Genomic DNA, 23,733 nt, shown 5'->3' with positions numbered 1-23,733 from the left:
CGTCTCGTGGCGCGCTCGCGTCGTGGTTGTACTACTCGAACGCCATCACTTCTGCGACTGAAACGTAACTTCTCCCTTTGATCTTCGTTACGCGGCCATTTGGTCTCGCTCGTTCCCATAAACACGCGTCTTTACCTTCCTGGTTAAGTGTAAACGATTTCGATGAAGATGTCGAGAGTTACACGCGAAAGGGTGAATCAGCGGTAATGGCTGCGTTAATTCAGCAATTAATGGGCAATTTCCACGGGCTGCGAAAGAAGCGAAGTTGGTACGAACGACGGGGGAGTATCGCTCTTCTCCTCCTTTGCATATTCCGCTTGTACCTGGCGACGGTCACGGTTCCCGTGTCTGTTCGCCGCGATTCCGCGAGTATTTATGCATGCGAGTCTTCGCGGTCGCGTGCAGTCGCGGACGGCTTAGTTCTGCGTCTGCCGTTCGACGATTTTGCATATGCATGCGTAAACGCGCACGGCATCAGCGCGTTCGATGCACCCCATAACCAGTCTGTTACTCTCAGCTGTTTCGCGTGCCTTTCCGATTACGATCGCGTGACGGAAGTTTACCGCGAAACGACCAATTCACTTTCGTCTCGATATCGAAGAATTAAACTATCGCGAGTCTAAACAATCGGTAATTCTTAGTAGAATCACGTTTCTAATGAAATTTTATGCGGACTTTATTCGATCCACCGTTCTCTCCGGGGCGTAATTTTGAGGCTGCAACGGCGCGGTAAAGTAATCTCTATCGTGCACGGGTTTCACCCGAAATTCGGCCAACTTAAATTCTCAATTTTCCCAGACAGCGGGTCGGCGTAACGTTCAACTCCTTTATCGAGTCCCCGGTGGTTAGAGCGGGCCAGTCTCGGTCGAAACGTTGCCGTTAGACGTAATCCAAATTCCGCTGAATTTTAAGCGGAAACGGACGCGATAACGGGGCGGTTTAAACACCGCGCTGCGCCCCGCCAGCCGATCTTACACCGGCGAAATGACTTCACGCATTCCGCGGCCCCTCTTCAAAGCATTCCGGCAATTTACATGCATACAAGCCTACAGCGACGCCGGACCCGGTGGGGGGTTTAATAAAATCAAGCAGAACGGAGATAAAAGCATCGACGCCGGGAAGGGTTGCGGGAAAAGGGGTCGTGGTAGTAGACAAAGACAAAAAGAAAGAGGGGAAGCGTGTTGCCAGAGAGTAACGGACCAGCTATTCCCAATTCCCACCCAATCTAAAATCAATCTTAGTTCGTGCTCTTAGACGAACTGGAAGTAGGATTCTAAAGGGTGGCGCGCGCGCGAAGGGTTGCGACGAGGGGGCGAGGCGGTCGGACCGATCACTTTTAAGCAGGCTTGCAAGTCTGCATTATTCAAACTCCACCGCCAACCGAGCTAGAGTTCCACCGGCACCATCTACCGTCTAAAGGACCCCCTTGTGTCTTTCTCTGCGACACCCACCGCATTTCCACCTTGCCCCGTTTCATCCGGTCTCCGCGTCCCTCCATCCATTCTCGTTTCAGTGACGCGGCAGACCGCGTTTTTTAATCGTCGTTCCGTCTTTGTCGACGGTCGCCCACCAATTCGCGATGCGACCATTTTCCCCATTCTCTCGCGACGACGCTACTTTCCGTCCATCGATGCGGCGCGCTGTCGAATCGTTGCTGGTTCGAATGAAATCCGGCTAATTTCGGAGGTTTTTCGCAAGGAAAAAAAACGTCGCGAGAACACTCGAAAGATGTAGGCTCGAGAAAGCTCTCACCGCGCGTCGACAGATGGTCGCTGGTTTCACTCGACAACCTCGTCGCGGTTTTTTTCAGCCGACGAGTCGCGTCGAGTGCGTCCCAGGGAACGCTCGTCCCGGTTCCGTCCGGTTGTTCCCCGTCCCCGAATCTTTCGGAGGCGCGCTCGCGAAAAAGCAGCCGCACGAATTACGAGTTTAAAGCGCGCGTCGCGCTCCAAATGTTTGCGTTCCCTCTCCGGCTGGCCGCCTGCGGAATTTTCAGCGGGCACCGCGTCGCCGGATTACCGCCCTATCCTTCACCCTTGGGCCGCGTGCAATATAAATATTTCACAATTACGCGAATACCTCCAACGATGCCTCGCCCACGACTTTCTCCCCATTTCTCGCGCCCCCTTTCCTCTAAGCTTCTTCGCGCTTGGTGTCGCGCAAAAAGACGCCGAATAAAGGTACAAACACTCTCGGAGAAGCGTCCCACGCTTCCGAGCACGATCTGCTTTCTGTTACTTGGTGCACAGTAATACAGCGGTCCACAGAAATGGCGATAAGTTTTTTTAATTTTGAACTACACGTGGTTAGCTTGTTAAGTAGCTTCGTCTATAATAAGGTAACGCGAGCTGCGTGTCGCGATACTCAGAGAAGAGTACTTCTACGTGATCGCAGAGAAGATTTTGCTTAGGTGCAAATATTGAACGATGGAAAATTTCCCGAGTTTAATAAAGGAGAAAATAGTGCTTGCAAACTGAAGCGGATGGCATTGATTAAAAGAAAATCTGGGTCCCGTAGCGATCGTTTCGCAAAAGCGGTAACGTAAATTGAATCGTGCCATAGGATCGCGAGTTGAAAATAAACTTGGTCTACTAAAACAATCGTTGGGATTGTGTTACTTCCAGGTTATTGGTCTTTCGCGCAGTTAAAATTACCGGAAAGGCTCGTAAATCGATCCAACTGATATAACCGCGGTATAATCGCGCAGACGTGTTATAATTACGATCGACGAATCGACGAATTAGCTTGGGCATATATTATTCATCGTTCTTAAACGCAAATCGAGGTTTCGTTCGGCGCGTTGTTTCGAGAGGTCCGACGAAATAACGTTGTCAAGAGTAGCCAGAGATTACGGGAGTTTGCATGGGACGCGAGCCCACCGAAACCAGCCTCGAAAGCTGAACGAGTCGAGTTTCGTGACGGTGTCAGGTTAAAAGGGGTGCGTAATAGGCTTAAAAAGACTGATGTCTTAAGCGGGATAAGGAGTAAGCCGTGGAAATAAATTCGTCGGTGCGGCTCGCGTCGGTGCGGAGTGCCTCGATCCGGATCAGTTATCTCCCGCGTAATGATATTCGGAAGCGTTTATGAGTTTCGGCCGTCTCGAAAATGAAATTCCGATAAGCGATAACCGGTCGTGCGCTGGGCCGTTTAAAAGGGTGTCGCGCCACCCTTCGGGGCATTTCGACTCGGGCGACGGGTAATGGGGTGATTTTAATGACAATGGGAGTATGAATATCGAGGGCAGCAGGAAGAATGGGATTTGGGACACGCAGATTTGGGGCGTCTACTTTAAACGCAGCGTTTAAAGATAGCGCAGCACCTCTTTGTATCCGGCGGAGAAATTTATAATTGATTCGAGGCCTTCCGCTCGGGAGAAGAAGACGAGATTTCAGATACTCGGTTCCACGAAATGCTATCACGTAGTAGGTGGGAGGAAACGGGAGTTTGGAAAAACACCGTAAGTGTTTCGTCTGCGCGAGAGTGCCACGGGGGCTATGCATAATTACCGGGACAGAGTCGCGAATCGTACGCCCGCGATCAATCCCCCAATCGAGGGGAGGCGAGAGATGGTCGATAATGTCTCCGAGTGTTATCTTTTCCACGTCGGCACGGCGAGAGGTCTCGGGACGCTGGGAATAGAACGGATGATCGGACTTTTAAGCAGGATCCTCGCGGCGTCTGCATTATTCACGCGTTCTCCTCCACCTCGTCGTCGCTTTCGTCCTCGCCACATCCAGCCCGGGACTCGATTCCCGCGTGCAGGTGTCAATTTGTCCCTCCACCCTCCCGCTCTACGCCCACGCCGCCTCGACTTCTTCACCCGTCTGTTTTCGGCTCGAGTGCCTTCTCCCCGTTCGATCTTCGCGTTCGCCTCTCATCCCATTCGCTTCCCAAAACGCTCTCTACCTACCGTTCCGGGGTGGCACATTAGACTCCCAAATTATTGAAAGCAACAGCGGGGTATCGAGAAGGAGAGAGAGAGAGAGAGAGAGAGAGAGAGAGGGAGAGAGATCTTCTTTTCCACCGTCTCGCTCTCTTTAAGCACGCCTGTCTCAACGTCATCTCCGTAGAATTCCATCCGCCACGTCGATCCATTGCTAATGGAGGTCCCCGGATCGAATCCGGAGATCGGTATCACCGACGGGGCGAGGGCATTTTCGTAGTCGTTTCCAATATAATCGCGTCCTCGAGGCGGCTGGTACCGGGGTCCTGGAAAAGCCGGCCGTTGGGTGTCACCCACGGGGAACATCGTGTCGATGGCTCCGTGTTCGATCGGTGCCACCTGTCCGTTCATTATCGATGCAAACGCCTCGAGTGGGACCCGCGGCGATCGGTTTTGTCGGGCTAATGCCACGACGAGCCCTGACCATCCTCGAGTAGGAGACCCTAAGCGAGAAGCGTGTCGCCGTTAATCGTTCCACGGGAAATTGAATTAGGCCGAGAACCCATTTGTGGAACGCCTTTTGCTTGTGATAGGTGCTGGAAGGCGGGCGCCTCTTCCTTTTCTATTTTCTGTCTAGCTTTCTGTCGTCTAATTTTTTTTTTTTTCATAGAAACGGGACCTTTCTTCCTTCGCGCGTTCATCATCCTCGTTTCTACGCTCTCTCATTCGATTCGTCTGCAGTTCGATTGAATTCTATGCATTTAAACAGCTGTCACGAATTGATGGAAACGTGTATCCAGGTTGGAAAGGTACTCGTGCGACGAGTGTTCGCCGGTGTAATTTCCGGGCAATCGAAGGGCGAACAACTCTCGGCCGATGTAAAACAGAAATTTCGATGGTAAAAGTGGACGATAGCAGGCGACCGGGTCGGTCAAGTGTGCGTATATATACGTTAAACGCGGAATGATTCTCCAACGAAGCACTTTATGGCCGATAAAACCGAGAGCCTGGCTGATAGCGGAGGATTACCGCTAATATTTATGATTATTCGCGGCTGCTCCCTGTCTCACCCTCGATTTCGCTCCACCGGCTTCATTAACTTTTCTCCGTAATTAATCTCTCAAGGATAGCAAAAGATATCTACTTTTTTGTTCCACAAATTTGCGACTTATAGATTTTTTTCTTCTCTCGATAGCATTTTTAGCGAACATTTTTTCGTTCTTTTCTCGATCATTTAATCGAGATCCAAAACTAACGTTCCGCTAGCATTAAGCAGCATAATATTAGCCAAACGTTCATGATATACACCGAGGATAATGAAAACGTTGTGTTTGACGATCATACGACTGAATAACGCTTGGCATTTGGACTCAAAGCAATGATTTATCGAGGCTTTGTTTCATCAGTAGCATCTCCGATCCGTATTATCCAGCCAGTGCTACGTCGAACGATTCTCTGCCCTCGATAATGAGAATTGTTAATTAATTTCGATCCTCTCTGAATATACCGAAACGAAACACTGCTTTTGTTAGAGAGCATACCTCCCTCGTTCTCCAGGACCGAACGAACCTTCTAACAGGATGAATCCCTAGTTCTATGCGCGTTGGTATCATACGCTCCCTATTCGTACACCTTGCATCCTACTTTGTAGGTAATTACAATTTACACGGGGCGCGATTCGACAATCGATAATCCGCGAACGGGGAGAACGAGGTATCGTGGCAGCCCTCTAAATCCGAAACATAATTTCCACCGAGTATCACGGCTCGCGACTCATTCAGATTACTTGATTAAAAGCCGCAGTTCCCCGTTTTAATGAAACGCTGGGGAACAGATATTATACCGGTCGGCTTTTAAATAATGGTTTCCGATGTTTCACTGCGCGAAAGGCGACGGAGCGTGGAACGAGGGCAAACGGGGACGAAGAAGGAATGGAAAAAAAAGGAAAAAAAAATGAAAAATTGGAAAAAAAAAGCAAACCTGTAACGCGAGGGTGACAGAAAAAGAGAGAGAGAGAGAGAGAGGAAGCGGGAAAGGCAGACCCCGTGGGTTAATTTAACTTGTCCCCATCGAGACACGCTCGGTTCCTCGAGGAGCGAGGGAAAAAAATGGCTCCACTCCGGGGTTAATTTGTAAGCGGTGGTTCGGTTCAAGCAGGAATCGATGCGTGGGCGCTTGAAAAGCAACGGCGCGATCGCGGTGGATGGGTGTGTTCCAGGGTGTAACAGGGAGAGGGCGAGGGAAAAGGGAAAGTTCGGGGGGGTGGACGAGGGCGCAGGTTTGGTGGAAGTCGTCTCGAAACACAGTTCGCCGGTGGCGCAGGGGTTATTACACGTCAGTCACACCTCTCTCAAAATTGCCAAAGTTTTATAAGACACAACGATCCACGAGCCATTACGTCCCCCACGCCGCGGGACTTATGACCGGGGGCCTTTATTATCGCGGCGAGTAGTCTCGTTTTATATTGCGCCGCGAGAAACAAATTGCCTCGGCGTCTGCCTCCACAGTTGCTCGATCCTTCCGTCCCTCGAACTCCCGCTGCGCGTTATTCCGATTCCGGTCTGTTTAATTAAAATGTATCTGCCGTTGCTGCAGCTTTTCGAATCGGTTGCCAAAATAGTATCGAGTGAAAAGAAAAAAAGAAAGAAACGAAAAAGGCATCGAGGATAACGATTACTGCATTCGTTTGAAGTGTTCTCACGTGAAATGGTTAACGACCAGCGCGGAGTATTGTCGAGCTTTAAGATCGTTCGGCTCGAGGCCAATATTGAAGAAAATTGAGACGCTTGGAAAAAGTGGTCGCTTTATCGTGCTGCTATTGTTTAAAACGTATGCATATTCAACGAGCAGTCGTGTACAGAGATAGGGAAAAACGTGGCGTATATCGCGAGCATATGACGGAGAGGTTTATTGTCCGTTCGTACGGACTTGGTGCATACGAAAAGAGGGAGAGAAAGAGCGGAAAGCATCCGGAGATGAATGAGAATCGAGAGAATTGAAAGTAGCTCGGGAAAAGAGCCGTAACGGTGAAACACGCTTCGAGAAATGTCGCGAAACTGAGGAACAGAAGAAACAAAATCGCGATCGGTTTAATAAAACTTTCCATAGTCGTTTATCTAATATCGTTCCGTCAAATTGACGAACGTATATCGTTATTATCGTCCCGCGTTGAATTCTAATGAATTACTCGGAATCGTGCAGCGGATGAGTCGCGAAATTATTCAATTAGACTCCGCTGTCCCGTCGGTTGACACAGTCAGCCATCTTGTATAATTAACCAGCTGCGCTAAGAACGGCGAAATTCTGAAATGGGAAAAGGAACGTAATCGAAGGATGTGGTCGACGTATCGTCGATGAGAAGATAGAGGACCAGAAAAGAAGATCGGTAAGACGGCAGGGAGGCGAGAGGCAGGACGATATAACGGCGTCCAAGTTTCGTGGCAAGAGCCGCGCGGTCGGATGAGAATTATTCAAGGATTTTCCAGATAATGCAATAACGTAGCGGCGCGCACCGCCGTGAGAAATTAGCGGCATGAATTATGAATGAGACCGACTTCGCCGGCCGTTTATCTTCTTTAATGTTTCTTGGCGTCTTTCGTTGGATGAGACTACCAACGGTGTGTGTCGCGGTCCTCATGATTTCTTGCCTCTTTGTTCCCTGGTTTCAGCGCCTCCCTCTCTCTCTCTCTCTCTCTCTCTCTGTGTGTATCGCCGATGAATCGCGCGGGCTCGATTATTTTTCGGATAAGTGGAACGGTCGTTAGAATTTTAATGACGTATTTGTCCAGAGAATTATAGTCCCGGTGTTATGGCGCGTCTGGGATTAAGTGGCTATTCAGAGTTGTCGAGCACCGAACCCCGTCTGAATAGGAAACAGCAAGTGTCACTTCATTCTCGCGCTCTACCTACCACCACCACCTCCTCCTCCTCCTCCTCCTCCAACCGAGCACTCGTGTTTGCCAAAAATTCGCCGGATCGATATTCCCCGCTGCTCGACGATACACCTCTTTCCTCCGAACGAAAGTTTCGTACGCGAGAACGTTAATTGCGCGCGAACGATCCGGTTGTTTGCGTCATCCGTGCAATTTTCCCGCGTCGTTCGAGGGGAAGAAGAACGCAATTAGCGTCAGCCACGATAATTTCGAGGCGTCGGACCTCGGTCTACCGCCATTCCATGCGAGTCGCTCGCAGCCACCTTTGAAATCGAACACCCGTTAAATGCAATTAGACAATTAGCCAGAGGGGGCGGGGGCCAGGATGGCGCGGCGAGTGCTTCGTCGACGCTTTTCACCCTTCTGCCCGTCGAGAGAGCCACTAGAGGCCAACGTCGTCGTCCCAGCGACGACGACGACGACGACGACGACGAGATAGGAATGCTCATTGTCACGGCACGCACCGCTCCTCTGTCCAGGGGTTACTCGACGATCGCGACCCTCCTCTCCCGTTGCACTTTCTTTGTGGCCGACCGATTTCTTCTCCCGTGGATCGGGACGGAAAGCTTTCAGCCCTAGCCTCTTTGACTCTTGTCGTTCCATTCGAGCTTGCAGCGGTTAATTAACGAGAGCCATCGATCTCCTCGCCGGAAATTGGAGGATTTTAAAGGAAGACGCTAAAGAGGGAGGGAGGGAGAGACGCTGCTATCGGAATACCTCGGAATTGGAGGATGTCTTATAATTTCAGATGTGAGATTTCGAGTATTCAAATATCGTTCCCTTTGAGAGGAAACCGGGGCATTTTAAAGAAAGACGCGGGCAGCTATCTTTGGGTCACCTGAAATAGCTCGGGAAATGTTTTGTAGTTCGAGATACGTCGGTTCTACAAATAAAATTGGTACTTTCGCGTGTTCGAATCCCGAAAATTGGCGGGATACATCCGCCGTATGAATAATTCAGTCGAGAGTTATACGTAATTTGGTTATACGATCGGTTCATAAATATTCAATCTGGATCTATTGTCGTTAGGGTTTCTTTTCTCCGATTTAAAGTATTCCGATCTACAAATCATAGTTACTCGTTTACGTAATCGCCCGATGAAACGAATCTAAATGCGAGCCTGTTGAATCTTTACGTAATAAAAAAAAAAAAAAAAAAGGGAGGGAAAAGAAAGGTTGAACGGGTGGCGGGAGGCGTTCAATAGGTAGGCTCTCAAGCTTCCATTTTAAGCATTGATTCGGTTCCGCGTGAATGCCTTGGAAGCCGATGTCGGGAATGAGAGAGAGAGAGAGAAAGGAAGGAAAAAGAGAAATTGGAAAGGCGGGACGCTGTTTGTGAAGGAACAACGGTGAATAATTCACAATGCGAGGCTAACGATAATTTATTAATTCAGCCAATTATGCGGGCACGATATTCAGGGATGATCGAACGAGACCGGCTCTGAATTGTTAATATAACGCAGGGAAGAAAATTTCATTGCGAGAATCGTGTAATTATCGTCTCTCCGCGGCCGATTATTTACGCTTTAATGAATTCTCGCCAGAGCATTTAGTATAAGTACACGTTTCTGTATTCGCGCGCGTGTCAAATTGAACGTAACGCAAGATTAACGGAATTCCGAGTTCATTTCTTCGCAAAAAGGGGCAAAGGTGAAGCAATTATTCTCTAATTAATGTTATCCAACGAACGATTCCATTTTTGTAGGTTTCACTTTCCCCGTGACACTCGGGATTAATCAGTTAAATGCGCGGGTGCATTTCATCCGGATTGCGCGACGAAAAAATGTCGGACGACCGGCATTTTTTCGCAACGATGGGAAACACGCAGGAGCAAAACTCGTTCCCCCATTCTTCCTTTCTTCCTCATTTTTGTTCTATTTTCATTTACGGATCGCGTATAATGAAGCATCTGTGTTTCGAGGGACAAAGGCCCTTTTGAAACGATCCGATACCGGCTGTAACGATATATGGATGCCACGCGTCGCATATTATAGTTTAAACGGGACGTTTTGTTCGTCGAAAATATTTGCGATGCGAATTTACAGTCGCGTGTCGCGTATTGTTTTAACTCGGTTTCCGAAACGCGACGCGTTCCGTTCTAGTTGGTCGTTCTAATTGCAGTAGGGGCAAACGAGAGCGCGAGGTTGGACGAGGACGGACAGTCGAGAGGTGGGATGGAATTTTTCTTTCCAAATTGAACGACGTTGCCCGATGAAGAAGCAATTAGAAAGTTCATCGAGCTGTTTCAACGGGAACACTTTTGCCGAGCGAAACAATCGCTACCGACCGATTACTATCCCAGCTAATAACCATTCTGGCAATTATCCAAATAATTCGTGTTAACATGAAGCTCATCAAGACTTTCCCCCAACTTCGAGCTTCCACCCGGGGAACCTGGATAGAATTGCAGCCAATCGAGTAATCGACCATTGCGAGCCCAATTACAATACCTCTTCTTTCTCTTTCCACTTTTCTATCTCTCTTAAAAAGAAAAAATTCATTAGAAGTAATCGTTCCAAGTGTCATTTTCTTCCACTTCCGTTACTCGTTCGTATCTATCTAAAATGTTGCCATCTCGATATAACTCCGATCGATTCGGATATTCAAAATTTTACTACCATGCGAACTATATCCAGAAGAGCGCACGGATAGTCTCGATACCAATTACCTATCGTTCTTCCTGTTCTTTTCAATCAGTGACACGCGATGGTACCCGAGGCGAATTTAGTTGCCAAAATTCGTCGTGTAGCCTGTCGGAAATTCGTCGATTCGGTATTCGCGAGTAGAATTTCCGGAAAATACAACCGGGACAAACGTTATTTCGATACCGCCGCGACATCCTAATTCGGTCGCGCAGCGGGGCTGTTCGCGAACTTAGTTTTACGCTCGTAGCCAATGCAATCACCGACCGAAGAAACACACCGGGACTGTATCCGATCTAGCACGTCAGGCACGATTTCCTATACCGGGTACGACCTTATTCGTCTTGTCTGTTCGTTGGATTCGTATCAAAGGTATTTTTGTACGCGCGCCCGAGAGACACAGTTGTCTTACAAGATTGTCTCGTTGCTCGCCTAAATTTTGCCGACAGTCTTCTTGGGTTCGCGCTGAACTCGCGCCGTTTGATTATGCGAGAATCCGATCGAGGATGGATCGAACGTGTCCGTCGACGAAATGGAATCCTACGTGTTTGCGGAATACCAGATAATTCTTTTCGTGATACGAATTACGAGATTCTGATCGAATGCCCCGATTGGCGGTGAAACTCAGACTTTGGTGTATTTTAAAATCGATAGGGAACAGAACGGTATTCCCTGCCTTTGCCTATGGAATAATTTTATTTACAGTATATATTCGTATAATGCACAGTTTTATATGCGAATACAAACTGGATTCGAATGGGATACGCGAGAGCCAGGATAGCACGGTCATCTTCGAGGATACGGTTCCCAGCTACATGAAGCACCCCGTGCACCGTGACGTCCAATTCATAAATTCTGATTTCCACATTCAAAATACGATAAACTGCGCGTTCGGTGATATACGTACGTTAAGCTAGAACATCCTAAATTTCTGATAATCCACTGTTCCGATTCGTCGCGAGGGCTACTTCCCATCCATCATTCGAATCGTTACTCCGCCTTTTTTTCCCGACGAGCGCACTTCTGGACAAGGATAACTAATTAGGATAATCGTGCAACTCTTTTCTCTTCTCCAGGAGATGTTATCGAACCGTAGACATATTCTCTGGCCATTTCAGTTCGAAACGAGCCGTACACTTTACATCGTTTAGATCCAGAAACTTTCTTCCTTGATTAAATTCTGATATCGTTATATTTTACACCAACTGCGATATATTCCAGGCTGTCCTCCACCTTGTCCAAACTTGTGCCCACCATAAATTATAGTACTCATCTCGGAGACTTTACGTCGGAAACGTCCTCGATCTCGCGTATAAAATACGCGACAAGGTCTAACCAAGCGTCGATAAAAAAAACACCGTGAAACAGCCATAATAGGGAGATTCATTCCTCCCTCTTTTTCCCTCTCTCTCACCAGTAGCTATTGATCGAATCATGGATCACGAGGACGCGACCATACGCGAAACGATCGATGGAGAACGCGCGGATGGGTGAAGCGGTCGGTGGTGGCCGAGCGAGTTTTACGCGCGACGCGGAGGACTTCCGGTCGCGCCTGGAACGGAATAAAATCGCGTATCAGCTCTGCACCCCACGGGTCCCATCGCTATAAAACCGGTCGCACATTTTTCGCGAGTGTTTCGCGACGCCGTGACGCTCGAGGACGCGTCGGCAACGTCGACCGTGACCACCCTCCAGCGGCTTCCGGTCGGCCGGGGGATTTAATCGGGGCGACGCGAGAAAACAACGTTGTAAAGTTTACGCCACGGGAGACAGCGGCCGTTAGCATTTTTCCGGGACGCTCGTTGAATTAGGATGGATGAACTGGCGGGTGTGCGAAATTTTTCGTACACATTTTCGTTTGTTTGTTTATTATAAACGTCTCTTTTGGCGAGTTTTTCTAACGCGCGCAGAGAGGCCCAGCGAGAGGTTGGTGTAAAATGGTGCGTGTCGCTGACACGTAAGGACCGGGTTCAGCTGGGCCCGTTCGCGTCAAAGGAAAACAACGATACTGACAAAAAATGTACACAGTACGAGCACGAGTCGAGTCGATTTAGTCGGAGTTCGCGAGGGAGTTTCTTTTATTTTTCACGCGAGGGGAGAGGAAAAGTGGAAGCGTGCACGAGAGGGTCGGAAAGTTTTAATCCATTTTTCCGACGAATCGAAAATTGGTTAAACGTCGACCGGATAAGAGGGCAGAAACTTTCTCGGAGGAAGGGTGAAAATTACCGGACCGACCTACATACGGATGACGAGTGCTCCCTCTCTGTTTTTACTATGTATAACTTCATTCTCCGAGCAATTGTTCCGTGTCGAGTGTCGGTATTTAATTAACGCTCGGCTCTTGCAATTACAATTAATGGCACGAAGATAACGCCGTTAAAAAGCGTTGTTTCCCGTGTAAATGGAAACTCCCGGCGTCTCATGCATGATGCACAACATTCAAGCCCAAGAATTACCTGCATTCGCGAGAATTCTAATTTTACGACTCGCAGCCATTTTGATTGTGGCGCAACGAATGGTAGCCCCGCTGAAAATACTGCCGAGTTAATTACCTCGTAAATTAAGATCGGTTACATTAAACAGAATCGGACTTCCGCGAAAAATTGCGCGCATTTGCCAGCGCACAGTTTCTATTATCTCCTCTCCCTTCGCTATTGTGCTTCGCGGACGGCTCGCGATCGACGCAACGTTCGCCAGAGAAATCCATGGTCGACGGTACCCGCGGAAACATAACGCGGCGAAAGTTTGAGCGATGAAAGCCTCGCCAAGTTAAACGTTACGATCTCCGGCCTCGTCTTTTTTTCTGGCGTGAAAACGCGTGGAAATTCTAGAATTTCCCGACGACGATCCGCGAACAGTCGGGTGGTGGGCAGGAAAAAGCGAGGGGTAGCGGTGGGATTCTCTCATCCCGTCATTTACGTACCATTCGACGCGGGATTGAGCGTAGACGCGTTTAACTTTCATGTTTGCTGATGCATTCGCGAACGCTTGCGGGAACGCGCTGCAAACGCGGCGAGAACATTTTTCCGGGATTATCGGGTTCGCTGGTCCTCCGAGCCCTTCGCGGCGGTTTGCATATTATGAAAGTCGAAACGGCAAGATGCTCTTCGAGATGAATCCGTGTTCCTTGGTGGCCTCTTTATCCTCAACATTTTCACTAGATCGATGCGTTCAGAGATTCATTTTAATGGCTCTCGCGTAGCGAAATGGAAACACGTGCGATTTCTAATTACTTTGCTCCGCGATATTCGTTGCACACATGCATCATCCAACGATCCAACGAGAAGAATGCAGTTTCTTCACGGAATTTACAACCGCGAAGCTTTAGCCCCGCGGTGAGATACCCGCGGTAAAGTAAGTGGAAAACCATCGATCTGACGGAAGTTCGGGGCCGAGCGATATTCAAACCGCGTCCGAGAAGGAAATATGAAGAAGCGTTACACGTGTATCGACTGCGGTGCATCGAAACTAGGCCACCGTTGCCTCTCCGTCCGGGTTCTGTTCTCGAAGCTCTCAAGGAAAATGGAAATTCCTCGAGGTAGCGAGCCGGTCGCAAGAAGGCGCGGTCGCCGCGAAGCGTCGCCAGGACCACGGCGATCTCTTCGGCAAAACAGTAATTACTCGCGCAAACTAACACCCCTGGTGCACGTGCACGCGAAGGGCAAGCTAAACGTGGCAAACGAGAACGTCGATGCAGTCGCAACCATCGCGATTAACGCGACCAAAGTCGAAGAGCGTGGACGTATGGATCGTTGGAACCTAATTTTTTTCCCAGCACGTTATCACTCCGCTTGATGCGCGAGTGGTCGAGGTTGGTAATGGTCAGACAAAGGTCTCCTTCTTTCGTATCTCGCGTTTTGAATTCGTAGAACAACTGTTTCACTGCAATTGACATAATTAAGCAACGCCAGCTGCCTCCGAGTGGAGGGCCAACTAAATTCGCATAGAAAGTCTCGCCGTTTTGACCTCGTGTATAAAAACGGGAACGTGAATCGCGTCAAAAGAAACAAGGCAGAAAAAGAAGGCGGGCGGGGACGTATGGAATTAACTAGACAACGCGGCTGCCGGTGGAAAAGAGCCGGTGTAGAATAGCATCGTGATTCAAGGGAAAATTCTGCAAAGCAGACACAACGTTGAAAAGGGGAACGAGAGCCAGGAGGGTTTCGCGTTCGCGCGAATCCCAGAGCGGTTTCCGTGCCGTTTCGCGGCTCTATTTCGGTAAGAACGTAGAACGTAGACGACGACGGCGACGAAGAGTGCGTCCGTAACGTCATCTTGAGATTAGTCGAGGTCGAGCAAGACGCCGGAAGTCTCCGTTGACGAACAGCCGCGACTAAACAGAGCACGAAAGTCCAACGCGGAGGTGGTGGGTAGAGGGGCGGGTGGTCTCACCGAGCGTAAAAGACTTTACACCCGTCTGCACCGTGTTTCGTCGGGGGCGGCAAAGAGAGGAAGGTGGAAAGAAAAAGAAAAAAGAGGGGAAACAGAAGAAGAACAAAATGTTGGTAAAGAGCGAGGGGGAGAGAAAGAGTGCTTTGCCAGGGTTCAACATGGGTGTAACGGTTTCTGCGACCTATTTCCGACTGGCTGGCACGGATAAAGGTGTTTATTTTTCCTGCAGCTCCAGCGACGCCTACCCCAATTCTTTCGCAAATCTACAGGTACCGAGGCGCATCTAATACGCGCGCGTACAAACTTCCTCGTTCGCGTCATCGAGCGAGATTGATAGAGGAATTCGTTAAGATACGACGACCAGCGATGGAATCAAATTAGAGACTGTCGCGTTGCGAAGGACTTCGAGGTTCTCGCATCGGGGAATAGCGTTGCCAATCGATTTACCTGGTCTCCTGAGTCTGTGTCGAGGTTGTTGGCTTCCGATACCTCTGAAACGTCCTCGATAATCGAGTCGCCGATTGTGCTGTTGTCGCTTAACACCAGGCCCACCAGGCATATCTGAAACAATCGTATATCAATGAGAACGATTGAAATCGTTGCTTCCATCGTTTCGATTAAAAAATGCCGTTTCGTTGGTTGATCGCACGGTCGATGGAACAGAAAAATAGCGCGCACGATTCTCCGCGTAAAACGGGGACGAAGGGACGCGCAGCATCTCCCGGCGAACGAGGGCGGCGCAATTTAATTGTAGCTGCACTTCCGCCCCGAAAACGGACACCCACTTTCTGGTATTACCGCGCAGAGCCGGAACTTTCGTAACGAGTCCGCGGCCTGGCCGCTTTTTCATCGCGCGTACACCTCCGTCCCGACGTGTTTCGCGTCGTTGATTCCCCCTGGGGACCGGAAGCGTCCATATTCCGAGGCGGTCATGAATTTTTGCCGCCCCACTCGTGATTCTATCCACCGTTTCGGTTGTTTAAATAACACCTTCCGGGACGATAGCGTCTCGCGAGGGATTACGGAACGATTCGGGACTACACCCTCGAGTTTCCCGGGCCGCGAGAAATTTAAGGAGGCTGGGAACTTGTTAACGCGCGACGTAACCTGTTTCAGCTCGAAGAGGTGGAACTTGTTGGGTAGTTTTATATCTTTCGCGTGCGACTGTTCCAAGTTCTCGATACGGCCGTTATGTTCGCCGAATTAAGAAGTTGAGAACAGTCGGTGATTCCTTGGCAGGGGGCGAAGGATCGAGGGAGGCGAAGTACGTGTCACGCGGAGGATCGCGTCTAACGTTCGACGCGCGTTATTAGCGATAAATTCAGACGCCCGGGCCGCCCTGTAATTAAAGGTTAACGATAGGCGCCCCGGGCGTTCAGAAAATGAACTCGTACAACGTGCTGGATTAGTACAACGTGGCAAAGATACCGTTGCCTCATTGATTTTACGATCATGACGGCGTGTTTATCGGCTTGTTATTAGTCGGCACGATTACATTCTAACCATCCTTTACGACGTACCATTTCTAACCTTGGGCTAGTCACGAGTTTCGGGAGGAACCTCGCTCGCGATCACTCGAACCGATAAATCATTCTTGGGATCACGTAACCGAGGACGGTACAATGCACGGGAATTAGATTCGAATGATCCATCGAGAACGAACGGGGAGAGATGTCGGTGACGTCATTGGTTTCATTCAACGCGTCCTTCCTGCTCGTTCCAAGTTTCGCGACTATTAATTAGGTCACAATGGGATCGTTAAGGTTACGTAAACGAACCTCGACGTTTGCCCGTGGCCGTTCGAGCGATCATTAAAGATATCGAACGAGGAAGTTTCAAAATATACGAAGAGCGTAATCCCCGGTGGAAATTGATCAAGTCGTAATGGCTGGTAGGGGCTTCCTATTGAAACTGGAAAGTCATTATTCATCCTGCGATCATTATGATTAGCCAATCGACCACCTAGGGCGTACGCCGGCGAGCGCGTACAATGTACCCTTGGACGAGGAAAAAAAGCAGAAAATTATAGTGATCGAGGCCGGCGATCGATTAACCGATCACCGTTATTATCTTGCTAGTAATACGCGGTGCTCGACCGGTGCTATCGTTTAATCGCGACAAACATGCCCGCCTTCGACTTCAAAGGCGTAACTCATACAGAACTTAATTTATTCCCCCGGAGATTAAAGGCTAAGGTAATGCCATTACTTAGCCCCGGTGATTTCGGTTAAATCAATTTCATTCCCAAAACTGTACAGAGCTGATTGCTACTTTAGCGATTCGAAGCGTGCAACTTTCCTATTCATAATTATCGGAACGCGACCGGCCGACGAAAAGAAACAACGTCGTTCGAGAATTTAATTGTAAGAGCGTCAGAGCTCGCCCCCGAAGTTTCCCACTTAACCCTCTCACGGGCTTACCGTCGCAGAGTACCTCGAGTACGCTAACAAACGCGACACGCTAACTTTTATACCTCAACTTCCGTTAATATACATTTCCTAGCTGACGACAAATGCTTCTCGTCGGCAATTATTAAGATCATCCTGTTCCTCGTTTATCTCTCGTACTGTGAAACATCCCACCCCTTTTATTCCCCTCGAGTACGAAACGATGATGCAGCGGATCAAATGGAAGAATTCACGAGCCCTTCGATATTATTCCAGCGATTAGGTGCCTAACAAAAAAAAAAAAAAAAAAAAAAAATACCAGAAAAATACTTTGATAAACGGGTTAAGAGAAACGCGTCGAGGACCGATAGGAGAACGTGACGTATGCGCGTCACGCTTACGCTCGCGTCCAATGGACAATAATATCGATGAATAACCGAGATTCCAATTGAAATACGCGGCGATACGGATTCGAGTGTACATACGCGTACGTAGATCGGGCCAGGAAACGAACCGACTTACCCGTGGTGGAATTTATGCCCGGCACGGCCCCGGCTAACGAGGCGTCTGCGTTCGATACCGTTTAATTCTTATCTGGCCCCTTGATTGGCTCGCGTGCCGCGCCTGGATTAACGCCACCAGGCCGCATTAATTCTGGTAATTAACTTAGTCTCCCGACTCGACGCGACCTGAATCGCCGCGCTCCGCCTCGACACCGACTCCGTGAACTTCCTTGGGTGGGCAGGATCAAAAACGCCTCGCTAATTGAATCGATCGCGGCTCGATTAATGACCCGTCACACCTGTTATCGACTTCTCCTCGGTGGATCCGACTGCTCCATGAAATTTCTCTTTATCTATCGGTGGCTCTCGAGTCTCTTAAACGCGACGCCCGAAATTGCATACCTCGACGCGGGGGAATATAAGGAGTGTCGAATATAAGCGTCATCGATTGAAATTCCGTTCTTTGGGTAATGGCGCGTCTCTCTTAGGAAGCGATGCACTCGTGCGCGGAACAACGCGTGTCTCGTCGATGATGCTTGGCTGCTTATCGATGGCTCATCATCGATACATGCAAATTCCACTTTCAGCGAACCTTTGAAGCCCTGTTTGTTCTATTTCCCATTGGACGCGCAGCGTCGAAGCAAAATGTACGTCTTGAATAACTGAACTTCGCGTTCGTGAAATATGCACCCTATCTCTATACGGCAACGATAGTAATAACGCTTTTAAAAGGGGTAGTAGAAGAACTCTGTGGCAACCGTGGATTGACAGAAGAGTACCGCAAGAAAAAGTATCGAGGAAGAGGTTGGCTTCGTTGAAAGGAAGCGGCGAAGATGGTCCGCGATCGGCGTCAGCGCGAACTGGAGGAGCGGCGTGCATCCAGGATACGGCGCGCGGATCATCGGTGGTCGTAAACGTTTCACGGACAGAATCATTTTTCAGTGTTCGCCCCGGGGGGATACGGCGGCGATTTATCTCGTCAATCAAAGGGCTGCTTTATCGTCGGAGAAAAATTGATATTCGATTACGTGGCCCGCGCAGGGGGGTTCGTTCCGCGGCGTTTTCCGAACGAGGCGCGCCACGGAAGATACCGGAGGAACACGGGACGCTACTTTGCGCCTCCGTGTGAATAACATCCATTTTCTCCGCCGTCGTTAAATTAATATCGCAGGACGGAGGAGGATTCGAGCACGCTAAAAGGCGACCCGTGTCGACAGATTAGATCCTCCTCGAGGTAAGGCCTAATCTTTCTCCCGTCACGCCTCTGAACAATGCTACGCGCTCGATCCACACCCTGTATCGCTTAAGATAACTTCTTTATTTATGATCGCGGTTGGTGGCTTCGCGTATTGCAGGTAGTCTCGCTGTGAGACGGGTGTTCCGAACAGCTGTGGACTTTTAACTACTCTTCCGGCGGACGATTTCTCGAGAATACTTCTCCTCTTTCTTTTTTTCACTTCTAAAACGTCGCGATTGAATGGTACGACAGTCGCATTATTTCACAAGATTCTATTGTGGATCTTGATGCACGATGACACCCTGTATTTATCTGCAGCTGGTAGAGGCCGATATCAACTCTGATGGCCGCAATATATCCTCGTTGTCATTTCTCACGTGGCGATGATATTCAAACAGGATAAGACCGCTTACGTATCTATGGAGATTTATGGTCCAGTTTTCGTACGATGCATTCGCATCATTGTAGATAAAGAACCCGTTGGTATTTATTAATTCCCGCGACTTGCATCAACGAAACACCAGCTCAAAGGAGGAGGCTCGATTCGAAATAACTCGGGTGGCGTGCGCCTCGCGAATCGATTCCCGATTTATCGCGGTAAATTCGCGCAACGTGCAGGCGTAAACGAAGAAGCCCGGTTATCGCTCGATCGCGTTTCAACGACACGGGTGTGTTCCCCTCCGGGGGTGGGTCGCGTACTCGAGGCCGATGGTGCTCGCTGGCGATAATCAACGCTTTTTACCGCGGCGCCCCAGGTATGAATCAAACACGCCCGGTTCGAACGCTAATGAAAAACGATCCCTCCGACGCTCTCGCAACGATGGATCCTCCGAGCGAGAAACGGCGCTGGTAGGGAGATTGATTTAATGCGCTGCGCGCTGCCAGCTACCACCGCCTTCCAAGTTGCACCGCCACGCGTGATTGCATAAAAGCGTGCGAGGGGCCGCTGATAAATGGCCGGGAGCTACTTAAGCGTCCCCCGACCACTGTTCCGGCGTAATTGTTTCCATCGATTCCGAAACGCTCGCCGGACGGTTACTAATTAACGGGCCGTCACGCCGGCGGGATTCAAGTTCCCTTGAAGAAATTCGCGAATCTGGGTCAACGACGACCGCGGCAGCTTGTTTTTCCTGTCGGCGAGTACGGTTCCTAGGGGTTGATTAAGAGGGCCGCTGGATTAAAAGGCCGCGCGATGAGGTGTGCAATTATCGGTGGCTCGATATCAAATCGATCGATGAGTTGGATAAACGCGGCAGTTCGAGCGTCTCCGGAAATTCGTACACGCGAGGAAGCAGAGCGAGGGGTGGGATCGTTGGAAACATTTTTTGCAAGAACTTAGAGGTTTTTCAAGGACGCGATGGAACTCGCGGAGGTAACAAATAGACCGGGGAGAATAAGGGCGAGTTGGGAAGTTCCTCAAGAGATGGATACGGAACGAAAGAATTATTTTTCCCCTCGGTATCCGATTCGATTAACCCCGTTATTCGCCATAATGGGAACAGCGCTTCCTTCAATTTTCTCCCTCCTTAATAAAATATCATTAGCAAAAGTTAATCCTCGCTTGGTTCGCGAGCCATTTCAACCATTCCCCTTCCGTCCACGTAGAAGTTTAAATTAATCAGATTACCTCACTGCCATTTAATTAACGACCATTTATTTATTTGCCTTAGTTGTCGGATCGAATAGGGTAATCTTATTAAGCCATTTTCCTCTCTCCCTTATACCATTTTAATTGTCCTTCGTATTTTCCACAAACTGAAGATTGTCCAACAAAATTTAACTTGTTTTTTTTTATCGACCTTAGAACTCTCTGGCACCGAATCCCTCTTCCTCGCCGTGCGCGATTAATCGTAAACCAAATGACGCCATTTGGCCGACATTATGGCGGTCGGATACGCGAGCGTATTAGACGCGTGTATACCGAACATTCGATGTTCGTGCGCCGTCTAAACGCCCAATAGTTGCGCGATAAAATCTTCCTGGACCTCCCAGGGTAAAGGTGTTTTTCTCCCGCTTAAACAGGGTTAAACCAGCCTCGCCTATCTGCCGTCCATCTATAAACCCAAACACCTCTCCGTCCCTTATCCCCATAAAATAAGATTGATCCGTCTCGAACACGCTTTCCAACCTGGTTCTTCGTGTCTGCTAGGGACTTCTCATCTTATTGCTTCTTAAATGCGGGATGAAATTTCGAGAGTCGTTCGAACTGAAATTCTTAAATTCCACTTTTCCCAAAATATTTTTTAATCAATTTTTAGAACAAACAATGCGATACAAACCTAACGAACGAACATTTTCTGTAACTGTTTTATATTTTGAGAATATACCCAACCGTTCCGTTTCCAACGAAAATCGGACTTTATCCACCGGTTATCATAATCACCGTTCGATCGTTCCACGAATGAAATGTCACGTAATTCCCAGAATCCTAATCTTCCGGCGGACCTTCACTTTCTCGTTCCGTGCGTGGAAACAGAGGACAGGCCAGCACCAGGAGAGGTGCAACGATCTCTCGATTATCCCACGACCCTTATCTACCTCATTTACCCTTATCTCTGCTCAGACTAAGCCAATTAAAGTGGCCCGTGAATTTTCCGGCCAATCGGCTCGCTTCCCGGCTGAATAATACATCGGACAGGATCGCTGTCTATTCGCTGTCAAACTTCCCGGCGTTTCTCGAATCGATCCTCCTGATTCTAATACGCCGCGCTGCGCAGTCGTTGGCACAAAAATAAGTTTTGCCCTCCTCGAAGACGTCTAAGATTCGCGACAGGATCTTCAACTTCCCGTCGCGGATTCGCCTAATGAGATCCACTTCAGTCTGCGATAGGTGTTTCTTTTAATATCGCGAAACGTCTCGAGCACTTAGAGGAACCGGCAAACTTTCGTGCATTTTACGAGGGATTCAAACGAACGAGGATCGGGAGAATGTAAAAAGGCGAGACTGGAATCTAAAAATAACTGTATCTCAGGTTTTATACGGTTTAGATGTTCGGACGAGTTCCTCTTGTTAGAAATTTAGGCCATGCGGAATGGGTTCGATACTTTCGTTGCGAGAGTCGTTCCGCGGAGAATCGTACGAATACGTCGAAACGATTCGTGCGGTATTGAAAGTAACGTTTATGGCATCTGCATAGAGGAACCAATGGGGACACGTTCGTGCAGTACTCTGCTCGTGGCTTTATGACTATGTTACCGGGGGAAAGTTTATACGCAGCGTATCCACGTTGACATTTTCTCTCGGGTGATTCAGATTTAGGTGGTTTATACATTCAGCGGGAGAAAAGGAATCTCAAGTGTTCCGGTTATCTCGTAGGAACAAGTGTGTAGCAGCGTCAAGTGCCCTTGCCAGTCTAGTACCTCTAATGGCTACCTCGAGTTATGATTCATACGTTCGAGAAACGAAACCACTCCTCTCTTAAGTATACAGATTTTCGTTTCGATTCCGTCCAATCATCCCCCGGAAGAAGGTCACGCGCGGAGCCGTGTAACAAGTCCGTCGATCCTTTCCGCCTAGTTCGGTTACCAAGACGGATTCTGCATATCGGATGGCGGTGATCTAAGCCGTAACGAACGCTCGAGCGATAGATAGGAGATCTTTATTCAGGGGTACACGCGGAATCAAGCAGTCGGAAGGGCGAGCGACCGCGTGGGAGAGATTGAAAAGGGTACGTGACGTGGATAAGGAAACTCTCTTAATTTACGATAGTCTCGCGGCGGTATCGGTTTTCATTATGTACCGGCGGACTTCGCGGGCGGAAGTTTCCGCGCGTGCGAACGCGAGGACGTCCCAGGTCCGTTTCCCCGTCCGCGATCGTTTCTGCATCCCAAGCAGAAACCCACCGTCCGGATATTTCCCGCGAACAGATCTACGGGGATGGCAGTCGGGGGAGACGTCGGCGGGGAAAGTGTTTCGAAAAGTGGTTTCCTCGCGAGGGCTGGGTGGAAATTTCGACGGCGAACGGAAGTGTCCACGGGGACCCGCGATAAATTTCACAGAGCGTCGCGTCCCGGGAAGACGAAGGGCTTTTGGTCTCGCGTGGATAAGATCTTGATGATCCTGCTCGCGATAAGAGCTTACACGAGTGCGCCGTGCTAGGTTTTAGTTTAGTTTCGGTTGATCTATCGCGTTCCTTGTACCGATCATGGTCCCACGGCTTCCCGTGGAATTGGCTAATTTTTGCGCGAACAGAATCGAGAACGACTTTCACAAATTACTTTTCCGCCGTTTAATTGCCATTCGCGTCACGCCTCGTCGGGTTTCTCTTCTATTTCGGGCTCCCGCGATATTTCTGTTTCGCTCGTGCCCGGTCCGTGATCTGCGAATCCGTCGGAAATTTACTTCTTAAGAAGACTTTTCTTCGCCCTCGTGCATGTAAGTATATACTGAACTTTATATCCAACTTCCACTGTCTTTTATACTCGTCCCTTTCTTTCTTAGCTCCCTCCGCCCTGCTGCTACATCCCTCTTCATCTCGCTTAATTTATTCCTTCCTAACTTCCTTTTGTTTCGCCTCTCTACAGCCCTTGTACCAGTTTGCGGTTTTATTCTTGTCCTACTTCGTTACTCTTTCTTCTCTTTCATTTTCGTCCCACCGCCCCGTACTCCATGCTCCTGCTCCTCGCTCGACGTCCTCGCGTTTCGTCGCTCACGCGGAAGCAGTACCGATCGCGGTGGAATTCTCGTTTTTTTACAAAACAGAAAAAAAATGCCGCGATGGACGACAAAACCAGTTCGAAGCGCGTACAACGGCTCTC

General features: G+C 49.2%; 1 protein-coding gene across 2 annotated transcripts in view; it reads right to left on the bottom strand.

Annotated features, from left to right (window-relative positions):
- Nolo (ADAMTS-like no long nerve cord) overlaps positions 1-23,733 on the bottom strand; it is a 169,142-nt gene that overhangs the window by 65,817 nt on the left and 79,592 nt on the right. For both annotated transcript variants that reach the window (XM_076895142.1, XM_076895143.1), the window contains exon 2: positions 15,296-15,409. In XM_076895142.1, coding sequence (XP_076751257.1) covers positions 15,296-15,409 — 114 coding nt within the window. The remainder of the gene's footprint in view (positions 1-15,295; positions 15,410-23,733) is intronic.

The sequence above is a fragment of the Xylocopa sonorina genome, chromosome 5 (genome assembly GCF_050948175.1).
Source record: "Xylocopa sonorina isolate GNS202 chromosome 5, iyXylSono1_principal, whole genome shotgun sequence".
NCBI classification, from domain to species: domain Eukaryota; kingdom Metazoa; phylum Arthropoda; class Insecta; order Hymenoptera; family Apidae; genus Xylocopa; species Xylocopa sonorina.
Note: the sequence above shows the minus strand (reverse complement) of the source record. Positions and strands in the feature narration are given on the sequence as shown.